Source organism: Loxodonta africana, chromosome 6, assembly GCF_030014295.1.
Source record: "Loxodonta africana isolate mLoxAfr1 chromosome 6, mLoxAfr1.hap2, whole genome shotgun sequence".
NCBI lineage: Eukaryota > Metazoa > Chordata > Mammalia > Proboscidea > Elephantidae > Loxodonta > Loxodonta africana.
In genome coordinates this window covers 133,547,182-133,574,709 of record NC_087347.1, presented here as the reverse complement: position 1 = coordinate 133,574,709, position 27,528 = coordinate 133,547,182, and the positions used below count along the sequence as shown (strand labels likewise).

General features: G+C 38.8%; 1 protein-coding gene across 2 annotated transcripts in view; it reads left to right on the top strand.

Annotated features, from left to right (window-relative positions):
- CNTNAP5 (contactin associated protein family member 5) overlaps nucleotides 1-27,528 on the top strand; it is a 1,181,085-nt gene that overhangs the window by 935,679 nt on the left and 217,878 nt on the right. For both annotated transcript variants that reach the window (XM_010596415.3, XM_064287363.1), the window contains exon 14: nucleotides 11,792-11,948. In XM_010596415.3, coding sequence (XP_010594717.1) covers nucleotides 11,792-11,948 — 157 coding nt within the window. The remainder of the gene's footprint in view (nucleotides 1-11,791; nucleotides 11,949-27,528) is intronic.

The following is a 27,528-nucleotide window of genomic DNA, read 5'->3' as shown; positions in this document are numbered from 1 at the left end:
TTTATAGGATACATTGATATCTCAAGGGTTTAAAGTACTGATTAATGAAGTGATACTAGATGCCTGTTTAGCTCCACAGCACACACCTGACTCCTTCATACCTGCCCATTATGTTTTGAATAGCATTTCTGTGTCAGGGAAAACTCACACTCTGAGTCCAACCTTCATAGCATAGAGCTCAGGATTCACATTCCCACTCTCCCTTGCAGCTGGGACTCTGGCCTCTGTGCTATGCTCCATCACTCAGACCCTTAGGTGTGAGGCTCTGATTAGGAAGTAAGCACCAGCTATGAGTTCTGCACAGAGCTTCTGTTTTGCAAGTACAGGGACCATGGGAACATCTATCACTGGGGAGACAGGGCATTCATTCTGTTCTGAGCTCCTTGGAGGGAAGTGGTGCTGACAGCACAGCACCTTCAGCTAAGTTGATGTCCTAACACTCAATGTTCAGGGTCAGCAAGAGAGGCCGGTCTCCTCATCAGGCTAGTTCTGCAATATGTTTCTGCTTTGTCTAAAGCCCACTTCTTCCATCTCTGGGATTCTGTAAGCAGCATAATATCTTCCTAATTAAATACCTTTTGTGCTTGTAACCATCAGCGTGTAGACTAAGCTTGCAACCAAGAAACTGATGGGTACAAGTTCTAAAGTTGGTGTCATTTTACCTGTTTTCTACTCTTTTTTTTTGTTGTTGTTGAACCTTCTTATTAGGGCTTCCTCAAAATTTTGAAAAGTGCAGTTTAAAAATCTGACTATAAGTTTTAGAAAATGCCCTAATTTATTCTTCTGGCCTTTGCACTGACCATTTTCTCTGCCTGAAATTCTCATCCCCAGACATCCACGCATGACTCCCCCACTGCCTTCAAGTTCATCTCAGAGCTCATCTTTCCAGGGACCCTGACCACTCTACTTAAAATTGCAGCACACACCCTTCTGCACAGCACTCCTGATCCTCTGAACCTGTCACTCATCCCATTCAATATACTAAGTTATTACTTATTATTAAATTATTAATTATTATTATTATTGACTGTTTCTTACAGCTAGAATGTTAGCTCTGTGACAGCATGTTTTGTATGTTTGTTCTGGTTTGTTTGCTTAACTGATTTATCCCAAGTGCTTAGAATAAACCTGGAATATTAGAGATTCTCAGTAAATAATGTTGAATGTATGTGGATTAAAAAAATAAAATATTTATAACAAAGCTTTTATCTTTCACTTTTGAAAGAACTTTGTCAAGAGAAAAAAGTGTATATCCAGTCAAAATTTCTAGCTAGGGAAAGAGATTCTCTTTCTGATTTCATCATTACAGTTATGGATTTTGGCAACTCAAAAATCGTTTCTGATCCTCAGTACATCATTTGTTATGGTCTACCCAATATCCTACAGGGGAGGAAACACCAAGAAGAGACATCTGAAATGAAAACCTACCTTCGTATCGATAGAGATAAGTGGTAGATGTTAGATGATAGATGATGGATAATAGTGATAGAGTCAGTCCTTGGATGGTGAAAATGATTAACATACCCAGCTGCTAACCAAGAGGTTAGAGGTTCAAGTCCACCCAGAGGCACCTTGGAAGAAAGATCTGATGATCTACCTCCACAAAACCAGCCATTGAAAACCCTATAGAACACAGTTCTTCTCTAAAACACATGCAGTCACCATGAGTTGGAGTTTGGTTGGGTATCTTCTTTCCTTTCTTCTTGATTGTTGACAGTTAATTAGCTAAAACCATTTGTAACCCTTAAACTAGTTGCCAGAGCCTTGAATGGAGCTTGTACTCACAGCCAACATACTACCCATGTGTCTCCGGTAGCAACAAGATAGATCTCCATGGGGGTTTGTTTGGGGTGTAACAACCCCTCCCCCACCTGGTAACTGTTGGCAGCCAGGCTACTGTAAATTGCTACAGAAGACTGTCTACAGTGCAGCCTGTGTTTACAGCCAGCGCTCTACCAGCCTACCTGCACACCCATAGTTCAAGCTCCCCAAATCTACAGGATAAATCCCCCTAACAGTCAATTTGGGTCTTTCTGCACCCCCTTCCTGTCAGCACTGAGGACTGCTGACTAAAAGCTGCTGTGTGCTAGGAAGCAGGCACCTTGATTGAAGCATACATACTCTGCTGACATACTACTCATGGGACTCTGATAATAACAAGCAAGGCCTCCCTGGGAGTCTGTGAGGAGTGTACCAAGCCCTTTCCCTCCCAGTAAGTGTAGACGGCTGGACTAATACAAATTCCTACTGAAGGTCCCCAGCAGTGGGGACAGGAGGTGAGTTACTTAAGTGGAAACTACTCCCCCAACTACCAAAGAAATCCAAGTAGGATAAACCCAAAGACATCTACACTGAAACACAGCATAATCAATCTCTCAAAAAGTAAAGATAGAGAATCCATAATGCAGCAACAGAGAAGCAGTCACATATAAAGTGTTCCCAATAAGATTAAATGTCATTTTCTCCTCAAAAACTGTGGAGATCAGAAGGCAACAGAACAATATATTTAAAGTGCTGAAAGAAAAACAAACAAAAAACTGTCAACCAAGAATACTATGCCCAGCAAAACTATCCTTCAAGAATGAGAGTGAAATAAAAACATTCTCAGACAAACAGAAGCTGTAAGAGTTCATATTCCCCAGACCACCCCTACAAAATATACTAATGAGAATCCTGCAGATGAAAGAGAACAGGTGCTAAAAATTAATTCAAAGCCATACATAAATGGAATGTTCTCTAGTAAAGTTAATTGCATGAGCAAGTATAAGGACTACTAAAAAATATCCATGTTTGATGGTTCTAATTGTTTTGTTCTTCAAGCTTTCTAATGACAAACATAAAAAGTATAGACAAAAAATATAAAGATGTAGTCAACAATAACAAAAACAATATGGAGAGGATGATATAGGTATAGAATTTCTATGTTACTGAAGTTAAGTTGATATCAACTTACCCAGGATGTTATAAATGCAAGTTGTCAAATCTAATATTCATGGTGACCACTAAGAAAATATCTTAGGAGAAGGGAACCAAAATGACTTACTACAATAAATCAACAAAAAACAAAGTTGGCAGTATTAAAGGAAAAAAAAAAAAGACAAAGAAGTCATAATACACACATGCAAACAAATAAAAAATGACCAAAGCAAGTCCTTTCTTATTGGCAATTAAAATGCATGTAATTGAACTAAATGCTCCAATTAAAAGGCAGAGAGTGGCAGAATAAATTAAAAAAAAAAATCCAATTATGTACTGTTTACAAGAAATGCACCTTAGAACCAAGGATAAAAATAAGTTGAAAATGAAAGATGGAAAGGAAAAAATATTCCATTCAAGTAATACTAAAAGAGAGCTGAAGTATCAATCTTAAGATCAGACAAAATAAACCTTAAGACAAAATATATTAGAAGAAATAGAGATGGACATTATATAGTGATAAAATATCAATTCATCAAGATTTAACAACTGTAATTATATACGCATCTAACATTAGAACACTTAGATATATAAAGCAAACACTAATAGGATTGAAGGGAAAAATAGATAACAATACAATAATAGCTGGAGTCTTCAACACACCACATTGATCAACCAAGAAACAAAGGACCTGAATGACACCATAAGACAATTACAGTTAACAGACATATATAGAACACTCCATCTAACAACAGCATACTATACATTCTACTCCAGTTCACACTAATCATTCTCCAGGATCAACTACATATCAGGTCACAAAGCAAGCTTAGACAAATTCAAAAAGAGTGAAACCATACAAAGTATTTTCTCTGATCACAATGGAGTGAAACTAGAAATCAATAACAGGAAAAAAAAAAAAACCTTAAAAATACCCAAACATATGGAAATAAAACACACTATTAAACTACCAATGCGTCAAGGGAGAATTCAAAGAAGAAATCACAAATTACTGAGAGTTAAATGAAAATGAAAGCACAACATACCAATACTTATGAGATGGAGTAAAGGCAGTGCTAAGAGGGAAACTTACAGCAATAAATGCCTACAAGGAAAAAAAAAGAGATGAAATCAGCAGCCTAAATCTATAATTTGAAGAGTTAGATTTAGAAGCATAAACTAATCCTAAACCTACCAGAAGAAAGGCAATAACAAAGATCAGAGCAGAAATAAATGAAATCAAAACCAGAAAAACAAACAACAACAACAACAACAACAAAAAACAGAAGTTGGTTCTTTGAAAACAGCAAAAAATTGACAAATTTTTGGCAGAATAACCAAAAAAAAACAGAAGAAAGATGCAAATAATCAAAGTAAGAAATTAAACTGGAGAAGTTACAATTGACCTGCTAGAAATAAAAGGAATTATGACAAAATACTATGAACAACTGTATGGCAACAAACTGGATAACCTAGATAAAATGGACAATTTCCTAGAAGCACACAACCTACATAAGCTGACTCAAGAGAAAATAGAAAATTTCAACAGACCAATAACAAGTGAAGAAATTAAATCAGTGACCAAAAACCTCCCAACAACAACAAAAATCCTGGACAAGTGGCATCACTGGAGAATTTGACCAAATCTTTACAGAAAAATTGACACCAGCCCTGTTTAAATTCTTCCCAAAGGTAGAGAAGGAAGGAATAGTCCCTAATGTATTCTGTGAAGCCAACATAACCCTGATACCAACAAGACTAAAACATCATAAGAAAAGAAAGCTATGGCACACTATTCCTTATGAACATAGTTGCAAAAATTCTCAACACAATATTAGCTACCAAAGTCAACAGCATATTAAAAGAATAAATGGGATTCATTCCAGAAATGCAAGGATGGTTCAACATCAGAGAATTAATCAGTATATACACCACATCAATAGAACAAAGGAAAAGAAACACATGATCATCTCTATGAATGCAGAGAAGGCATTTGATATAATCTAACAGGCTTTCTTGATGAAAACCCTCAAGATGATTGGAAGAGAAGGGAAGTTTCTCAGTATGACTAAGGGCATATATGAAAAACCAACAGCCATCACTGTATTTAATGAAGAAAGACTGAGAGGTTTCCCCTTGTAACTGGGAACAACACAAGGGTGCCCACTCTCACCACTTCTGCTCAGTATCATATTAGAAGTTGTAGCTACAGGAAAAAGATAAGAAAAAGATATACAAATTGGAAGAGAAGTAAAATTATGTCTATTCTTATATAAAGAAAATCCCAAAGAATCCACAAGAAATCTTGTAGCTCTAATAGAGGCATTTAGCAAAGTTGCAGGGTACAAGATATTGTTATTGTTGTTAGGTGCCATCCAGTTGGTTCCAACTCATAGTGACCCTGTGTACTACAGAACAAGACACTGCCCAGTCCTCCACCATGCTGACAGTCATTGTTATGCTTGAGCCTATTGTTGCAGCCACTGTGTCAGTCCATCTCATGGAGGGTCTTCTTCTTTTTCATTGATCCAGTACTTTACCAAGTATGATGTACTTCTCCAGCCACTGATCCTTCCTGATAACATGTCCAAAGTATGTAAGATGTAGTCTCGCCATCCTTGCTTCCAAGGAGCATTCTGGTCATACTTCTTCCAAGACAGATTTGTTCATTCTTTTGGCATATATGGTATATTCAATATTCTTCACCAACACCACAATGCAAAGACATCAATTCTTATTTGGTCTTCCTTATTCATTGCCCACCTTTTGCATGCATATGATATGATTGAAAATACCACAGCTTGGGTCAAGTTTACCTTAGTCCTCAAGGTGACAAGATAAAAATTTAGGTGGGTTTCTATATACCAGCAATGACAAATCTGAAATGGAAACTAGAGAAACAATTCCATTTATAATAGCATCTAAGAAAATAAAATACCTATGGATAAATTTAACCAGGAATGCAACTTATATAATGAAAATTATAAAACACTGCTGAAAGATATTATAAAGGAGTTAAATAAATGGAAATGTATTCTTCATGGATTGAGAGACTTCATATTGTTAAGATATCAATACAACCAAAAGAAATCTATAGATTCAATGCAATCCCAATCAAAATTTCAACAGCCTTCTTTACAGAAATGGAAATACCAATCCTCGACTTCATATGGAATGTCAGGAGGCTCCAAATAGCTAAAGCAACTTTGAAGGTGGAAAACGAAGTAGAAGCAGTCACAGTTTCTTATTTCAAAATATACCGTACATCTACAGTAATCAAAACAGCCTGAAACTAGTATAATAACAGATGCATAAACCAATGAAATAGGACTGAGAGTCTAGAAATGAACTCATACATGTACAGTCCACTGATTTTTTCAGTGTTGCTATGTCCATTCAATGGGGAAAGAAAAGTCTCTTCAATAAATGGTGTTGGGAAAATTGGATTTCCCCAGGCAGAAAAATGAAACAGAATCAATGCCTCATGCCATACAAAAAACAAATTAAAAATGTATTAAGGACTTAAAAATGAAAACTAAAACCATAAAATTCTTGTAAGAAAATATGGAGACTATGCTGCTGGGCCTATATTAACAATGGGTTATCTGATATAATCACAAAAGTATGAATAGCAAAAGACAAAACAAATGTGACCCCATAAAAATAAAATACTTTTGTTTCATCAAAAGACTTTACTAAAACGGTGAAAAGACAAGCTAAAGATTGGGAGAATATCTTCAGGAACCAGATATCAGATAAGAATCTAATAACCGAAATACATATAAAACTTCAACAATGTAATGACAAAGAGACAATCCAATCAAAAATGGGCAAAAGTAAATAGACATTTCACCAGAAACGATATTCAAGAGGCCACCAAGCACATGAAAAAATGCTCAACATCATTAGCCATCAGAGAGATGAAAATCAAAACTACAATGAGAAACCATTTCACTGCCACTAGGATGGCTGAGATTAAAAAAAAAAAAAAGGAAACTAACAAATGTTGGTGAGGATGCGGGGAAACTGGAACACTTATCCATTGCTGGAGGGAACACAAAGTGTTATAGCCATTTTAGAAAGCAGTGTGGTCGTTCTTCAAAAAAACTAAAAATAGGACAACCATCTAACCCAAAAACCTCACTGCTAGAAATATATCCAATGGATTTGAAAGCAGCAACAGAAAGAGACATGTACACCAGTGTTCATTGCAGCACTATTTACAATAGTCAAAAGAAACAACTTAAATGACTAGTAATGAATAAATGCATAAAATCTGCTACATATATACGATGGAATACTACTTAGCCAGGAAGAGAAATGAAGTCCTGATGCATGCTAAAACACTCATGGTCTTTGAAGACATTAAAAAAAAAAAAAACTAGTGCCATATGCTGAATAAAATAAGTCAATCACAAAAGGGCAAATACTATATGACCTCACTTATATAAAAAGACAAGAACAAGCAAATGAATAGAGACCAAAGTTAATTAATGGTTACCAGGGGCAGGAGAGAGGAAGGGAGGGGAGTTACTGCTTATGGACAATGAGTTTCAGTTTACAGTGATGGACGATTGACATTGATTAAGACCAAGGTTGCACAGCTAATGAATGTAATTGACATCAAGTTGTACGCCCATAAAAAGTTGAATTGGCAAGTGTGTGATAGATACATTTATAACAAAGTAACAAAAAAGAGAGAGAGAGCGAGCTGCTAAGGCTGTTTATATAGAACTAAACACTTCATGGGATTTGGTTTCTTGATTTGGTAGCTTAGGGTCATGGTTTCTCAGAACATCCAGTTAATTGGCCTAATATTGTGTTCAGTTCTTCTGTTCTACCTCCTAGTTTGTAGCATAGTGTTTGGGGTCATATAAGATTGCAAGTGGCCAATTAAGGTGGAACAATTGTTCTCTATTTACCTGGAGCAACAGAGGAAGGAGAGTCAGGAAAAGGAGGAGGAAATGGAACTACCCCCTTTGTCATGAGACTAAAAGAACTGGATGGTGGCCTGTTACCATTATTGAATGTTTTGATCAAGGATTCTATAGAAAAATCCTGATCAAAAGGAGGGAAATATGCAGAATAGAATTTAGAATTTTCATGGAATTCAGACTTCCAGAGCCATTGAGGCTCGATTAACCCCTGAGATAATCTTTACACCTTAAACAAAAAATGTCCCCTGAAGTCTTCTTTAAACCAAACAATAAAAAAAAATAATACCAAACAATAGTTTAACTTAATTAGTAAAAGATACCTTGAGCATTGTGGTCTTTTAAGGAACTGTCTATATGGGATCAAGCTGACAACAGCAACTTAAAAGGTTAGGATGCTTGGTGAGCGGTGACATTGTGTTAATGGAGGGAGAACAGTTTGTAAAAAGATGGTAAAAATTTTTACACAACTTGAGGGATGTAATCAATGTCACTGAATCGTACATGTATAACGTACATGTATAAATGTATATATGTTCTGCTGTGTATATTTTCAACCACAAAATAAAATATTTATAATAAAAACATATAAATAAGCCAAAGCAAAAAAAAAAAAAAAAAAACTGGTTGCCAGACTTTAGGGGGTGAATTCAGAGCCTCAGTGGTACGAGGCACTCATGGATTCGAAGCACAATAAAGCTTTAGGCAGTTAATGGAATTCTATGGGGTTAAGACAACAAATAACAATTGGAAATACTATTAGAAGGTAACAAATGCACAAGAATTTGTATACAAATCAGTTGTTTGGGATTCATAACAATGTTACTAATGTGCTAACAACCTTGGGGAAACCCTGGTGGCCTAATGGTTAAGAGCTATAGCTGCTAACCAAAAGGTCAGTAGTTCAAATCCACCAGGCACTCCTTGGAAACTCTATGGGGCAGTTCTACTCTGTCCTATAGGGTTGCTATGAGTCAGAATCGACTTGATGGCAATGGGTTTGGTTTTTAACAACCTTGGGGTAGCTCAAAAACAAAAAATAACCCCTGGTGATGCTGAATTTTACTATGTGGTCTGAATTCTAGACTGGGAGAAGAGGCCTGGGCAGTCTTGGAACAGAAGAAAGGTGGAACGATTTCTTCCCGTTTTTTGGACCCAACATCAATATTACCAACATATTCAAATATACCATACTTTACCGTCATGCTATCTGGACACACACACTGGGACAAACCACCTAAGCTCTCTGCTTGAAACAAATGTGACAGTCGTTTCAGCCCCTTCAGTGTGGCTTATCTGAGGTGGGATTTAGAAAGAAAGCAATTCAATTAAACTGGTTTACAATAATTTATAACTGTTCTAAACCGAAAACCCTTGTGGAATAGTGGTTAAGAGTTCAGCTGCTAACCAAAAGATCAGCAGTTCGAATTCACCAGGTGCTCCCTGGAAACCGTATGGGGCAATTCTATTCTGTTCTATAGGGTCGCTATGATTCGGAATTGACTCAGTGGCAATGGGTTTGTGTTTTTGGCTTATTCTAAACTAGGAACAAGCATTTGTATCATTTAAAATTATTCTTAAAAGAGAAAGCACTGATAAACAGACATCTTGAACTGGAATTTTAGCCAGGGATTAAGGGGGTGGGGGGAAGATATGATCAATGGCTTAAGACATTTTAGGCAAAGAGGTATTTGGATGAGTGTAATGCTTTGGACTGTATGCTCTCTCGATCAGCACCCAGGATGCTTCAGCTCTTCATAGTCTTTCTTTTCTTTTCCTGATGACCTACAGATTCTCTGAAGGCCAGATTGCTGTCTTTCTTCCTCTTGGCCCCGGTGACCTTCATGGTAGTATTAGCAATGGCGCCTTTGTGGAGAATGTCACTGCTTTTGTAAACATGGACAATTTGTAGCTTTGAACCCTTGTGTTCTGAGTGATAGCCTATTCTAAACTACTGAAATATTCTGTCATAGAAGAAAAACCCAACAGGTTTTACTAAACTAAACATAGAAATTGAAAAAGACAAGACTTAAAAATGTTTTTTGTTACCGTGTAGGCTGGAAATTAGAAGTTGTGTACCAGCTTTGTATGGGTTAAATCCAGCCTTAAGAAGGACTTGTTTTTCTTTTTTTTTTTTTTGACCATACATTATTGGCCATCACCATGTCTCTCTCTCTCTCTATATATATACCCTGTTGCTGTTGAGTCAGCCCATGGTGGTGCAGTGATTAAGTGATTGGGTGCCATCCAAAAGGTCGGCGGTTCCAAAGTACCAGCAGCTCAGTGGGAGAAAGATGTGGCAGTCAGCTACAACAAAGATTTACAGCCTTGGAAACTGCATGGGACAGTTCTACTCTGTCCTATAGCGTGGTTATGAGTTGAAATTGAATGGTCAAACCAAACCCGTTGCTGTTGAGTAGAACAGAGTAGAGTAGATCTCCTCCACAGAGTTTCCAAGGCTGAAATATTTACTGAAGCAGACTGACACATCTTTCTCCCTCTCCTTTTGGTTAGCAGCTGAGCGCTTAACCACTGCATTGCCAGGGCATCTTATATGTATATATAAGTCCCTGGGTAGCACAAATTGTTTAGCATTCGACTACTAGCCAAAAGGGTGATGGTTCAAACCCATCCAGAGGCACCTCAGAAGACAGGCCTGGCAATCTGCTTCCAAAAGGTCAGAGGCTTGAAAACCCTACGGGGTAGTTCTGTCATGCACACATGGGGTTACCATGAGTCAGAATTGACTCCATGGCAACTGACAACAACATATGTATTTTATTTGTATACGTGTTTTATATGTGTATGTGTGCATATATTTTCTTTCTCCTGATCTTCGAATTCGAAATTTGTGATTTCTCCTCCTTGGGGGGAAAATCAGAGGATATGATAACCCTGGGTCTAGAGGAATCAAGACAAAAATCAATGTGCAGTGTGTCAGGATTACCCTCTTACCTAAACTAAGCCTTCCCCCTTCACTTCACTCTCTATCCTTCCTTATAGTCTGTTAGGATCTGCAGGCAAAGTCAGGCTAGTCTTGGCCCTGGTGGCATTTCTTCTTTAGTAGTATTAAAAGGAAATTAGTATATTTCTTTTATGCATACCTTTTTTTCCCCGTAAAATCTGGTTCAATTTACTCAATTGTGATATCTGCCTACTCTGGAAAGCACTTGAGTTTGTAACTCTTCTGAACCTTGTGATTAATCAATACTTTACCATATAAATACTTTGATGAAAATTTTGTTTTTAAGTAAATATGTGTATGTATGCATATATACATAAATACACACACACACACACACACAGAGAGAGTGTCAGTGGTGTTTCTGTGGTAGAATTCTTGCCTTCCACGTGGGAGACATAGGTTCGATTCCTGGCCAACACACCTCATGAGAAACGACCACCCATCTGTCACTAGAGGCTTGTGTGTTGCTATGATCCTGAACAGGTTTCAGTGGCGCTTCCAGACTAAGACAGACTAGGAAGAAAGGACTGGCTATCTACTTCTGAAACTCAGCTGATAACAACTGTATGGATCACAGCAGACCAGTCCACATTTGATCACGGGAATGGTGCAGAACCAGGCAGTGCTTGGTTCTGTTGTATAGGTGGTCACCACGATTTCGGAGCCAACTCAATGGCAGGAATAAGGCAGCTAATGAGAAGCCCTGGTGGTGCAATGGTTAACAGCTAGGCTACAAACCAAAAGGTCAACAGTTTGAATCCACCAGCCACTTCTTGGAAACCCTATGGGGCAGTTCTACTCTGTCCTATAGTGTTACTATCAGTTGGAATCAACTCAAAGGCAATGGGTTTTAATAAGGCAGAGAGTGAGAGACAGAGAGAGGGAGAAAAAGAGAGACTTTAACTGAGTTTTCTGTGACACCCTCTGCTGTTTCAGACTTACCCAACCCTGACTTGTTAACTGTCTTTTTTTTCAGACGGAACACCGTTTACTTGGTGGATTGGGCGGTCAAATGAAAGGCATCCTTACTGGGGTGGCTCTCCCCCTGGAGTTCAGCAATGTGAATGTGGCCTGGATGAGAGTTGCCTGGATATCCGACACTTTTGCAATTGCGATGCTGACAAGGATGAATGGTAATGGGAACCGTGATCTTGCTTCAGTTGTGGAGGAAGCGCATTAATTGAGGCAGAGTGTTTCCCTAAAGAGAGAAGGACACAGAAGAGAAATTCATTATGAGCTAGGGCTCTCTGATGGTCGTGATTATTTTTAACTTAAAAAGGTCCAGTTCTGACATTTTTAGGAATACGACTGACGTTTCTAATATGAAGGCACGTTGCTTCACAATCCCCTCCTTATATTTGAAAGGCTCTATTTTAAACAACAAATAGGATGGAGTATTTAGCGTTGCAGTTTAGCCAGTGTTTCCACAATGTATGTGATAAATGTTTCTGTAGAATGGGAGACAGGGATGTGTGATTATACAGACTCTTTTCTTATTCTCACATTGTCCATTTAGTGTTAGTCACCAGTCTTCTCTTTTACTGCCAATGAAAATACAGCAAAGAAATTTTAGATTTATGGAGCATCTATTTAAATCTCAAATAACACTTTGGTTACCTTTGCTTTTCTTACTTTTGCGTCTTAAGGTTGAGGAATGTAGATGACAGATACGTTACATAATTTTCTCAAGGTCACACCTGTCTATTAAGTGACAAATACAGAATTTGAACTCAGACACATGAGACTAGAGTCCCTCTTACGCCAAGTTACTTCTCTGAAGTAAAGTTTAAAGTTCCCACTTCCGTTAATCCATTTTCTGTGTGTCCTCCAGGTGAACTGCTTGTTTTTCACTATATTGATCCTGAAAATATACACTCAGAACATTTCCAAAGACACTTTTGTTTTGACCAAATTTAAGCCTTTCTTTGGTTTTGGCTTTTGTAATTTTGCTCGATTTATCAAATGCTACTCAATTTTAGTTAAGAATTTCTATGTCAGGCTGCTCTCGACCCAGCTGAACTTCTTTTTAAGTATGTTTCTTTACTGTCCAAATTGATAATAGCAACGGCTATCTCAAAGGGAATTTAAGGTGGAGTCTAAACCTCTGTTCAGGGAGGAAAGGATCAAACATTTGACTCCATGGAGTTCTACTAGATGGAACACCTCTTCAGAACCCCACACAGCTGCTTGAGCTCCAAGGCAAGTTGGGTGGGTACCTTCTCCTAACCTCCTACTTTTCATATGGGTAAAATCAGGTGAATGGGACTGGAGGTAGGATGGGCTTCTTGATTATTTTGGTCCCTACTTTGCCCTGCTGAGACATCTTATCATAGCATTGAGGGATGCCTATAAAGCAAATATGACCTGTGTATTGAATGAATATGGTGTCCCTTTTAACATTATACCCCTCAAGGCCTACCATTCCTGTGAAGTAGTTCCTTGATGGTAGTTGTTAGCTGAATAGATGAATTCAGAAAATCTTTGAAGAGGAGGAATCTTCACAAAATGGAATCCACAAGCTTGAGAGGTATGAGTGGAAGGGTTAAGTAGTTGTGTTACGAAGAAATCATATTTGGAATCCTCTGCTCCCAGCAGCTAAGATTCATTCATTTCTTTAATTCATTAATTCACCTTCTCTGTGTAAGATGTTAGAGATTATTTGTAGATTTACAGACTTGAATGGAAACACCATCACTTCCTTGTGTGTATCAGAGAAGAAAGAATAGGAGGTAGAATGCAAACTAAAGAGTTGTTGGAAATGGAGAGTGCTCCCATAGTTACCTTCAATTCCAACTCCCTTCCTGGCTGAGTTCTTGATCTTTGCTTACTCTTTTATTTTTTTCTTTCCTTTCTTTCTTTTTATTTTAATTGTGCTTTACGTGAAAGTTTACAACTCAAGTTAATTTCTCATATGAAATTTATACAATATTGTTTTGTGACGTTAGTTAAAATCCCCACAATGTGACAGCACACTCACCCTTTTTACCCAGGGTTCCCTGTATCTATTCAACAATTTCCTGTCTCTTACTGCCTTTTCATCCTGCTTCCAGACAGGAGCCGCCCATTTCGTCTCGGGTATCTGACTGAGCTAAGAAGCACACTTCTCACATGTATTATTTTTTGTTTTACAGTACTGTCTAATCTGTCTAAAGAGTGGGCTTTGGGAATTGTTTCAGTTCTGGGTTAAAAGAGGATCTGGGGGCCATAGTTTCGGGAGTTCCTCCAGTCCTTGTTAGACCCTTAAGTCAGGTCTTTTTATATGAATTTGAGTTCTGCTCCACACTTTTCTCTCTCTCTGTCTGGGACTCTCCTCTCTGTTGTGTTCCCTGTCAGGGCAGTCATTGGTGGTAGCCAGGCACCGTCTAGACCTTCTGGTCTCAGGCTGGTGGAGTCTCTGGTTTCACTGTGTCATTTTCCATGGACATGACCCCTTTTTTACATAACATTTGCCCACTGGAAGCTTCCCAGATAACAGCTTTTTACTGACTGCTGAGATCGAGTGGGGGGAGAATAACATTATACCACTTGAAAGTTGAAAGCTAGACTATCATGTTCAGGTGCCGCTACCACTCCCTTCTGCTAGACAATCCACTGGCCGTCTCTTCCATTCAGATTCCAGTCTCTCACCTTCCCCTCTCCCTCCGTTAACCTACACCCTGGTTCAGGAATCACTGAGCCCCTTATATGTTGTTTTAACTTCATCATCTAGGCTGTCTCAAAGGGCCTCTTCAGAGAATCCATTCCCTTACCCACAGCACCCCACATTTCTGTTCTCACAGCAGTAATCGCATATTTCACGACCCTTTCCACTTCCTTTAGAGCCAGAGAAAAGGTCCCACCTCTGCCATTTTCTGTGCCAAGTTACCTCCATTAGGGCATCAGAACTTGTTTTTAAATGCGGGCTGTGCAAGGATCAAGAGAGAAGGACTGAACTTCTTTCCTTGAGAAGGATGCCTACTTCGTCCTTGGTTGCCCCAGGGTAACATGTTGACTATCCCACGGTAAAGTCTCAGTGAAAGAAGGCCAGGAAAGTCTTTTTAGCATTCTCTAGAAAGAATAGAAGCTGAGGTTCTGATTTAACTATTCAGAATTTCATGCATTGTCACAGGACAATTCACATCTTTTTGAGAAATGATTTTGAAACATAATTTGCTTAAAAAGCGACTATACATACTATTCCATCTGACATTTATTCATTCATCACATGTTTACCAAGCACCTACTTCGTGCCAGACAGGCAGTCTGCTGTGCTGGCCAAGTCAGGGTATCACGGTCCCTACCCCTAAGGAGCCCAAAAACAGTGGGGAAGTAACACCAGTAAGTTAGCAATAAATGGATAAGTCTAGGATGCCTATGGGGTAGGGCAACTAAAATTCAAATAAAAGTGGGAGCTAAATTAAGTTTTGAAGGAGCAGAATTTAGCTAAAGGAATAAACAATTTAGACTAATACAAGTCACGGGAAGCTCTATGTGCTCATACAGGGAAGTTTATGAAAATCACTGCTTCCCGAAACATAAGCAGTTTGGTGTGGTTGTTGCATAGTTTTCATGTGGGGAATTCACATGAATTCAGGGAGGAAGGTTGAATCTAGATCATGAAGCTCCTTGTGTGCTGAATAGCATGAGATATCTTTATATAAATGAGGATCTCAAATGTACAATGTACTTTTAGTCACAGGGCCTGGCATAACCTTGTGGAAAGGCATTTATGATTTATCTGTCCAACTGTGTAATTTGCTGCAGAAAGGAAAATTACAAATGTGAATAAAATTGTGAAACAGCTAATCGCATTCTTCCACTCTCATCTTTGGCCGACATATGTTCCAACTGGCTTTCCACACATTTCACAAATTTGTTTCAGGCATCCATGCCCTGGGTACACCTATGAAATCTCAAGTATCTCTGTCTTATTAAATTCTCTTGAGTTTATGCTTTTGGGTAGAGTAAATCAGAAAACTGATTGGGGCTAGCATAGTATCTTGTGGACAGCAGTTCAATATATTATACCTTCTAGATAATACAGTCACTTAAAAAAAGTTACCTATCAGGTACTGAAACGTTTCTAATATTTTATGTACTAAATCCCATATAAACATCCCAGCATCTTTGAGGCTGGCTTTATTATCTCCTTCCCCACGAAAAGGAAACTGAGGCTCTGAGATGTTACGTGGCTCTGTTAAGGTTGCCTAACTAAGGCTGAATATAAGGATGTTCTTGTTGATTACATCAAAGGAGCTGCTAATACTGGGATTTTGAGGAATCAAGACCAGCCAGTGAAGATACTAGAGATACATCTCCCAGGGCCTCTCACATCACAACATCACATTACTTGTATTTCTTTTTGCTAAGTCAGTCAGGCTGCTTGGGGAGCCTTGGGCATCTCACACGCCTCTGGATAATATTTTGTTCTGTTTTAATAAGCCTCTGTAACTAAATAACTTACTGTCATATATTTCAATGATATTCAAGTAAATTAGGAAAATGAGAGTGTGTTACAGGGGGCATTAGAGTGAGACAGCTCAGATGGTTAAGGTGGGTGGGGGAGAAAAAAGAAGTAACTCAAAGAATATCAAAGGCATATTTTCATCTTGCAAATAATGGGAAGCTTCAACTAGATATCTGAAACAAATATACTATGAGGCTGACATCTAAGGGGTTTTTAGCTCAGCCAAGGTACTAAACAGGAAAATAAAAAGGGGTGGGGCAAAGAAACTTCTAACAAATTATAAAATCTCTATTAATGACTCTCTGCAAAGAAATTGGAAACCCTGGTGGCATAGTGGTTAAGTGCTACGGCTGCTAACCAAGAGGTCAGCAGTTGAAGTCCTCCAGGTGCTCCTTGGAAACTATGGGTCAGTTCTACTCTGTCCTATAGGGCCGCTATGAGTCGGAATCGACTCGACGGTAGTGGGTTTTTTGGGTGGGTGGGCAAAGAAATTTAATGACCCAACCTGTAAGAAGCCACCACTGGGTGTTTTCTGACCCTGCTAGTTTAGGCTGATGAGCTGTTGAGAGTAGGAAAAGAAATTCTGATGTCAGCTCTAGCCTACAGCCCTGTAGATAGCAAAAAAGAGTGTCGGGCAGTGTTGGAGGCAGAAAAACAGTCATCTAGATTAACTTTTCCCCAGAGAGAAAAAAAGGATGGCTGGGATCAGAGATCTGGAGTAGGCAGGGAGAATGGGCAAAGCATGCCTCTTGGTGATGACCCATGCCCAAATGAGGAGTGTTATCCAAGCAACCACATTGGACTAAAGTGACACTCTCCTGCTTAACATAGAACATCCTTTTATATATTTATATATGTATGTTTATATATTTTATATATTTAGATGAAAATTCCAATATTTTTATTTGGTTTTTAATAACCCTGCTTTTTGCCTCTTCTCCTTAGTGCACCCTAGTATAAGGTGGTATGGCACAAAATGATGTGGAGTTTGAAATTCCAGTCATCTGATAATCCCAAATGGGAAAGTTAATTTTCTTCTTAAAGAACAATATTTTAGGAGTTGCTTTGTTATTATTATTATTGGAATTCCTAGAGCTTTGAGATGTTTTACACTTTAGTTTGAACCCCTCTAGCACTTGATTTCACTTCTCTGCCACCCAGAAGTCACTTCGTAAATGGAGCTGAATCCATAAATGCATGTTGGGTGAATGGCTTCTTTGGACATAGTTTTACTCCTCTGTTTTTAGATAAATCAAACCATGACCATTCTTGGGTTCATTGATATTTGTTCCATTGATGGTCATTATCTGTCTTTCACAATCTTACAAGAAATATTTACCTTTCAATTTGACTTAACCCTTTTGGCTACAGATTGGTTTTCTCCAGGCTGTCAAAAGTAGTTATACGTAATCACTCTGCTGCAAAAGCTTTCACTGTCTGTTTGCCTTAACGATGAGCTCTCCTCTCTGGTAGTGCCTGTCTAAACCAGTCCCATGGCCTTGCCTTTCACGAGGGCCCTCCATGCTCTTCCTGTGAGACTTAATGAGACAACTGCCTTTGGGAAAGATGACTGTGGATACATCAAAGGAGTTTATGTTTTTGCTGTTCTTAGATCTCTCAGGCCCGGTTTGATTTCCTCAAAACCTCCACGCTGGAGAGCCCTAGGCTCTTGTAGATTAAATATCTATCACCCAGTAAGATCTTGAGAAAAAGTTCAAATCAAGAATCCTGAGAGAAATTAAGGGATTGTCTCAGAGCACGCTAGGGCTCTATTCCTTATTAAAAAAAAAATAATAATAATATTGTGCAATGATTTCCAGTTGAATTTTATTATTCATGAAACTATTTATTTATTTATTTATTCAACTTCAGATGAAGGTTTACAGAACAAACTAGTTTCTCCTCAGTTAGTACACACATTGTTGTATGACATTTGCTAACAACCCCACGACATGTCAACACTTTCCCTTCTCAACCCTGAGTTCCCTATTACCAGCTTTCCTGTTCCCCACTACTTTCTAGTACCCGCCCCAGGGCTGGTGTGCCCCTTTAGTCTTGTTTTTTTCCATGGAGCACTTCAATCTTTGGCTGAAGGGTGAACCTCAGGAGTGACCTCATTACTGAGCTTAAAAGGTGTCCAGGGGCCATACTCTCAGGGTTTCTTCAGCCTTGTCAGGCCAGCAAGTCTGGTGTTTCTTTTTGAGTTAGAATTTTGTTCTACGTTTTTCTCCAGCTCTGTCTGGGACCCTCTATTGTGATCCCTGTCAGAGCAGTCCGTGGTGGTAGCCAGGTACCATCTCATAGTACTGGACTCAGTCTGGTGGAGGCCGTGGCAGATGTCCATTAGTCCTTTGGACTAATCTTTCCCTTATGTCTTTAGTTTTCTTCATTCTTCCTTGCTCTTGAAGGGATGAGACCGGTAGAGTGTCCTAGATGGCCGTTCACAGGCTATTAAGACCCCAGATGCTACTCACCAAAGTAGAATGTAGAACATTTTCTTTATAAACTCTGTTATGCCAGTTGAGCTAGATGTTCCCTGAGACCACAGACCCCACAGACCTCAGCATAGCAATTTGGTCCCTCAGGGAGTTTGGGTGTGTCTATAGAGCTACCATAGCCCTGACTTGTACAGGCTGTGCTGGCTTCCCCAGTATTGTGTACTGTCTTACCCTTCACCAAAATTGCCACTTTTCTATTGTCTATTAAGTGTTTTTCCATCCCCACCCCTCCCCTCCCTCGTAACCATCAAAGATTGTTTCTTTTTATATGTAAACCTTTTCATGAGTTTTTACAATAGTGGTCTCATACAATATTTGTCCTTTTGTGATTGACTTATTTCACCCAGCATAGTGCCCTCCAGATGCATTCATGTTATGTGATGCTTCACAGATTCATCGTTGTTCTTTAGCATTGCGTAATACTCCATTGTGTGTATGTACCACAGGTTGTTTATCCACTCATCTGTTGATGGACATCTAGGTTGCTTCCATTTTTTTTTTGCTATTGTGAACAATGCTGCAATGAACATGGGTGTACATATATCTATTCGTGTGACGACTCTTATTTCTCTGGGATATGTCCTTAGGAGTGGGATTGCTGGATCATATGGAATTTCTATTTCTAGCTTTCTAAGGAAGCACCATATCATTTTCCAAAACGGTTGTATCATTTTGCATTCCCACCAGCAGTGCATAAGAGTTCCAATCTCCCTGCAGCCTCTCCAACATCTGTTATTTTCTGTTTTATTGATTAGTGCCAATAATGCCAGGGTAAGATGGTATCTCATTGTGGTTTGATTTGCATTTCTCTGATGGCTAGAGATCGTGAGCATTTCCTTACGTGTCTGCTGGTCACTTGAATGTCCTCTTTGGTGAAGTGTATATTCATATCCTTTGTCCATTTTTAATTGGATTATTTGTCTTTTTGTTGTAGAGGTGTTGGATTTTCTTGTAGATTTTAAAGATTAGAACTTTGTCTGATTTGAAATAGCCAAAATTTTTTTCCCTGTCTATAGGTTCTCTGTTTACCCTTTTGGTGAAGGCCTTTGATGAGCATAAGTGTTTAATTTTTAGAAGATTCCAGTTATCTAGCTTATCCTCTGCAGCTTGTGTGTTGTTGGTTGTGGTTTGTATCCTGCTAATGCCGTATATTAGAGCCTCTTGCCTTGAACCTATTTTTTCTTCTATGAACTTCATGGTTTTTGGCTTTATATTTAGGTCTTTGATCCACTTGGAGTTAGTTTTTGTATATGGTGTGAGGTATGGGTCCTATTTCATTTTTTTGCAGGTGGACATCCAGTTTTGCCAGCACCATTTGTTAAAAAGCCTCTCTTTTGCCCATGTGATGGACTTTGGTCCCTTGTTGAAGATCAGGTGACCACAGGTGGATGGATTTACATCTGGGCTCTCAATTTTTTTCCATTGGCCAATGTACCTGTCATTGTACTGGTACCAGGCTGTTTTGAATACCGTAGCTGTATACTAAGTTCTGAGGTCAGGTAGTGCAAGTCCTCCTACTTTATTCTCTTTCAGTAGTGGTTTACTTATCCAGGGCCTCTTCCCTTTCCATAAAAGTTAATGATAAGATTTTCCATCTCTTTAAAGAATGTTGTTGGTATTAAGATCAGTATTGCATTATATTTGTAAATCATTTTAGGTAGAATTGTCATTTTCACAATGTTGAGTCTACGATCCATGAGCATGGTATGTTTTTCCATTTATGTAGATCTGTTTTTTTTTGTTTTGGTTTCTTGCAGTACTGCTTTGTAGTTTTCTTTGTATAGGTCTTTTACATCCTTGGTTAGATTTATTCCCAGAAATTTTATTTTTTTAAGGGGCTATTATAAATGGTATTGTTTTCCTGATTTCCTTTTCATCGTTCTCTTTATTGGTGTATAGTAATCCAACTGATTTTTGTATGTTGATTTTGTATTCTACAACTCTGGTGAACCTTTCTTTTAGTTCCAATAGTTTTCTTGTGGAGTCTTTTGGGTTTTCAAAGTATAGTATCATATCATCTGCTAATAGGGAAAGTTTTACTTCTTCATTAACAATTTGGATGCCCTTCATTTCTGTTTCTTGCCTTACTGCTCTGGCTAAGACTTCCAACTCAGTGTTAAATAGGAGTGCTGATAAAAGACATCCTTGTCAGGAGCCAAGGTGGCGGACTAGGCAGACGCTACCTCAGATCCCTTTTACAACAAAGACACGGAAAAACAAGTGAATCGATCACATACATAACAATCTACGAACCCTGAACAAGAAACACAGATTTAGAGATGGAGAACGAACTAATACGGGGAAGCAGCGATTGTTTCCAGAGCCTGGAGCCAGCGTACCAGTCAGGTACGGCACAAGCACAGAGAGCGGCTCCACCCCTCTGAACTAACCCCGGGAGGGGGACCAGCCGGTTCCACGGGCGGTGTGGGACGCAGCCGGTAGGAGAAGTCCCCGGGAGGCAGTGACTGGTCTTGGAGCAGAAAGAGCAGCGTCCGCGACGGGGAACCGTCCCACAGGGATTTGGACTGGACGCAGGTACGGCATAAACACGGAGAGTTGCTCCACCCCCCTGAACTAACCCCGGGAAGGGGACCAGCCGGGTCGCGCAGGCGGCGTGGGACGCAGCTGGTAGGAGAAGTCCCTGGGAGGCAGCGACTGGTATTGGAGCAGGGAGAACAGCGTCCCAGCCGGGACACTCGGTCACGGCACAAGCACGGGGACCTGCTCCACCCATCTGAACTAACCCCGGGAGGAGGCCCAACTGGTTCTCGGGAGTGGCACGGCCACGCGGCTGGAGGGAAGAGAAGTCCCCGGGAGGCAGCGCCTGATTTTGGAGTTGAGAGTGCACCGTCCCAGTAGGGGAGCCTTGACGCTGGGCGTGGGGCTGGAAGCGGAGGATCTGACCATGACTCCAGCGGGCCAGACCCCCTGGGGGCAATCTCTGCACAGCCAGCACACATAGGCGACGCACCCCGTGGGAGTCTCAGATATAATAGTCATTCCAAGCAAGACAGGCAACTCTGGCTATATTCTGAGGTGCTACTCTCCTATCTCTCTGTTCCCTCCCCAACTCTCCCCAGGCGGCTTCATTAACATCTGAATAGCCTGAGCCAGAGGGAGAACTCTGATAGGGATCTGACTGCATTATTTTTTTAGCGGATTTTCTGGAAAAACTAGTTTCCCAGTGATGGCTCGGAGACAACAATCCATATCAAACCACTTAAAGAAGCAGACCATGACAGCTTCTCCAACCCCCCAAACAAAAGAATCAAAATCTTTCCCAAATGAAGATACAATCTTGGAATTATCAGATACAGAATATAAAAAACTAATTTACAGAATGCTTAATGATATCACAAATGAAATTAGGATAACTGCAGAAAAAGCCAAGGAACACACTGATAAAACTGTTGAAGAACTCAAAAAGATTATTCAAGAACATAGTGGAAAAATTAATAACTTGCAAGAATCCATAGAGAGACAACATGTAGAAATCCAAAAGATTAACAATAAAATAACAGAATTAGACAACGCACTAGGAAGTCAGAGGAGCAGACTCGAGCAATTAGAATGCAGACTGGGACATCTGGAGGACCAGGGAATCAACACCAACATAGCTGAAAAAAAATCAGATAAAAGAATTAAAAAAAGTGAAGAAACCCTAAGAATTATGTGGGACTCTATCAAGAAGGATAACCTGCGGGTGATTGGAGTCCCAGAACAGGGAGGGGGGACAGAAAACACAGAGAAAATAGTTGAAGAACTCCTGACAGAAAACTTCCCTGACATCATGAAAGACGAAAGGATATCTATCCAAGATGCTCATCGAACCCCATTTAAGATTGATCCAAAAAGAAAAACACCAAGACATATTATCATCAAACTCACCAAAACCAAAAATAAACAGAAAATTTTAAAAGCAGCCAGGGAGAAAAGAAAGGTTTCCTTCAAGGGAGAATCAGTAAGAATATGTTCTGACTACTCAGCAGAAACCATGCAGGCAAGAAGGGAATGGGACGACATATACAGAACACTGAAGGAGAAAAACTGCCAGCCAAGGATCATATATCCAGCAAAACTCTCTCTGAAATATGAAGGCGAAATTAAGATATTTACAGACAAACACAAGTTTAGAGAATTTGCAAAAACCAAACCAAAGCTACAAGAAATACTAAAGGATATTGTTTGGTCAGAGAACCAATAATATCAGACATCAGCACAACACAAGGTCACAAAACAGAACATCCTGATATCAACTCAAATAGGGAAATCACAAAAACAAATTAAGATTAATTAAAAAAAAAATACACATAACAGGGAATCATGGAACTCAATAGGTAAAAGATCACAATAATCAAAAAGAGGGACTAAATACAGGAGGCATTGAACTGCCATATGGAGAGGGATACAAGGCGATATAGAACAATACAAGTTAGGTTTTTACTTAGAAAAATAGGGGTAAATAATAAGGTAACCACAAAAAGGTATAACAAGTGTATAACTCAAGATAAAAACCAAGAAAAACGTAACGACTCAACTAACATAAAGTCAAGCACTATGAAAATGAGGATCTCACAATTTACTAAGAAAAACGCCTCAGCACAAAAAAGTATATGGAAAAATGAAATTGTCAACAACACACATAAAAAGGCATCAAAATGACAGCACTAAAAACTTATTTATCTATAATTACCCTGAATGTAAATGGACTAAATGCACCAATAAAGAGACAGAGAGTCACAGACTGGATAAAGAAACACGATCCATCTATATGCTGCCTACAAGAGACACACCTTAGACTTAGAGACACAAACAAATTAAAACTCAAAGGATGGAAAAAAGTATATCAAGCAAACAATAAGCAAAAAAGAAGAGGAGTAGCAATATTAATTTCTGACAAAATAGACTTTAGACTTAAATCCACCACAAAGGATAAAGAAGGACACTATATAATGATAAAAGGGACAATTGATCAGGAAGACATAACCATATTAAATATTTATGCACCCAATGACAGGGCTGCAAGATACATAAATCAAATTTTAACAGAATTGAAAAGCGAGATAGATACCTCCACAATTATAGTAGGAGACTTCAACACACCACTTTCGGAGAAGGACAGGACATCCAGTAAGAAGCTCAACAGAGACACGGAAGATCTAATTACAACAATCAACCAACTTGACCTCATTGACTTATACAGAATTCTCCACCCAACTGCTGCAAAATATACTTTTTTTTTCTAGCGCACATGGAACATTCTCTAGAATAGACCACATATTAGGTCATAAAACAAACCTTTGCAGAGTCCAAAACATTGAAATATTACAAAGCATCTTCTCAGACCACAAGGCAATAAAACTAGAAATCAATAACAGAAAAACTAGGGAAAAGAAATCAAATACTTGGAAAATGAACAATACCCTCCTGAAAAAAGACTGGGTTATAGAAGACATTAAGGAGGGAATAAGGAAATTCATAGAAAGCAACGAGAATGAAAATACTTCCTATCAAAACCTCTGGGACACAGCAAAAGCAGTGCTCAGAGGCCAATTTATATCAATAAATGCACACATACAAAAAGAAGAAAGAGCCAAAATCAGAGAACTGTCCCTACAACTTGAACAAATAGAAAGTGAGCAACAAAAGAATCCATCAGGCACCAGAAGAGAACAAATAATAAAAATTAGAGCTGAACTAAAATGAATTAGAGAACAGAAAAACAATCGAAAGAATTAACAAAGCCAAAAGCTGGTTCTTTGAAAAAATTAACAAAATTGATAAACCATTGGCTAGACTGACTAAAGAAATACAGGAAAGGAAACAAATAACCCAAATAAGAAATGGGAAGGACCACATCACAACAGAACCAAATGAAATTAAAAGAATCATTTCAGATTATTATGAAAAATTGTACTCTAACAAATTTGCAAACCTAGAAGAAATGGATGAATTCCTGGAAAAACACTACCTACCTAAACTAACACATTCAGAAGTAGAACAACTAAATAGACCCATAACAAAAAAAGAGATTGAAACGGTAATCAAAAAACTCCCAACAAAAAAAAGCCCTGGCCCGGACGGCTTCACTGCAGAGTTCTACCAAACTTTCAGAGAAGAGTTAACACCACTACTACTCAAGGTATTCCAAAGCATAGAAAATGACGGAATACTACCCAACTCATTCTATGAAGCCACCATCTCCCTGATACCAAAACCAGGTAAAGACATTACCAAAAAAGAAAATTATAGACCTATATCCCTCATGAACATTGATGCAAAAATCCTCAACAAAATTCTAGCCAATAGAATCCAACAACACATCAAAAAAATAATTCACCCTGATCAAGTGGGATTTATACCAGGTATGCAAGGCTGGTTTAATATCAGAAAAACCATTAATGTAATCCATCACATAAATAAAACAAAAGACAAAAACTGCATGATCTTATCAATTGATGCAGAAAAGGCATTTGACAAAGTCCAACACCCATTTATGATAAAAACTCTTACCAAAATAGGAATTGAAGGAAAATTCCTCAACATAATAAAGGGCATCTATGCAAAGCCAACAGCCAATATCACTCTAAATGGAGAGAACCTGAAAGCATTTCCCTTGAGAACGGGAACCAGACAAGGATGCCCTTTATCACCGCTCTTATTCAACATCGTGTTGGAAGTCTTAGCCAGGGCAATTAGGCTAGACAAAGAAATAAAAGGTATCCAGATTGGCAAGGAAGAAGTAAAGTTATCACTATTTGCAGATGACATGATTATATACACAGAAAACCCTAAGGAATCCTCCAGAAAACTACTGAAACTAATAGAAGAGTTTGGCAGAGTCTCAGGTTCTAAAATAAACATACAAAAATCACTTGGATTCCTCTACATCAACAAAAAGAACACCGAAGAGGAAATAACCAAATCAATACCATTCACAGTAGCCCCCAAGAAGATAAGATACTTAGGAATAAATCTTACCAAGGATGTAAAAGACGTATACAAAGAAAACTACAAAGCTCTAGTACAAGAAATTCAAAAGGACATACTTAAGTGGAAAAACATACCCTGCTCATGGATAGGAAGACTTAACATAGTAAAAATGTCTATTCTACCAAAAGCCATCTATACATTTCACGCACTTCCGATCCAAATTCCAATGTCATATTTTAAGGGGATAGAGAAACAAATCACCAATTTCATATGGAAGGGAAAGAAGCCCCGGATAAGCAAAGCACTACTGAAAAAGAAGAAGAAAGTGGGAGGCCTCACCTTACCCGACTTCAGAACCTATTATACAGCCACAGTAGTCAAAACAGCCTGGTATTGGTACAACAACAGACACGTAGACCAATGGAACAGAATTGAGAACCCAGACATAGATCCATCCACGTATGAGCAGCTGATATTTGACAAAGGACCAGTGTCAATTAACTGGGGAAAAGATAGCCTTTTTAACAAATGGTGCTGGCATAACTGGATATCCATTTGCAAAAAAATGAAACAGGACCCATACCTTACACCATGCACAAAAACTAACTCCAAGTGGATCAAAGACCTAAATATAAAGAGTAAAACGATAAAGATCATGGAAAAAAAAATTGGGACAACCCTAGGAGCCCTAATAGAAGGTATAAACAGAATACAAAACATTACCAAAAATGATGAAGAGAAACCCGATAACTGGGAGCTCCTAAAAATCAAACACCTATGCTCATCTAAAGACTTCTCCAAAAGAGTAAAAAGACCACCTACAGACTGGGAAAGAATTTTCAGCTATGACATCTCAGACCAGCGCCTGATCTCTAAAATCTACATGATTCTGTCAAAACTCAACCACAAAAAGACAAACAACCCAATCAAGAAGTGGGCAAAGGATATGAACACACATTTCACTAAAGAAGATATTCAGGCAGCCAAAAGATACATGAGAAAATGCTCTCGATCATTAGCCATTAGAGAAATGCAAATTAAAACTATGATGAGATTCCATCTCACTCTAACAAGGCTGGCATTAATCCAAAAAACACAAAATAATAAATGTTGGAGAGGCTGCGGAGAGATTGGAACTCTCATACACTGCTGGTGGGAATGTAAAATGGTACAACCACTTTGGAAATCTATCTGGCGTTATCTTAAACAGTTAGAAATAGAACTACCATACAACCCAGAAATCCCACTCCTGGGAATATACCCTAGAGATACGAGAGCCTTCATACAAACAGATATATGCACACCCATGTTTATTGTAGCTCTGTTTACAATAGCAAAAAGTTGGAAGCAACCAAGGTGTCCATCAACGGATGAATGGGTAAATAAATTGTGGTATATTCACACAATGGAATACTACGCATCGATAAAGAACAGTGACGAATCTCTGAAACATTTCATAACATGGAGGAACCTGGAAGGCATTATGCTGAGCGAAATGAGTCAGAGGCAAAAGGACAAATATTGTATAAGACCACTATTATAAGATCTTGAGAAATAGTAAACCTGAGAAGAACACATACTTTTGTGGTTACGAGGGGGGGAGGGAGGGAGGGTGGGAGAGGGTTTTTTATTGATTAATCAGTAGATAAGAACTGCTTTAGGTGAAGGGAAAGACAACACTCAATACATGGAAGGTCAGCTCAATTGGACTGGACCAAAAGCAAAGAAGTTTCCGGGATAAAATGAATGCTTCAAAGGTCAGCAGAGCAAGTGCGGGGGTCTGGGGAACATGGTTTTCGGGGACTTCTAAGTCAATTGGCAAAATAATTCTATTAT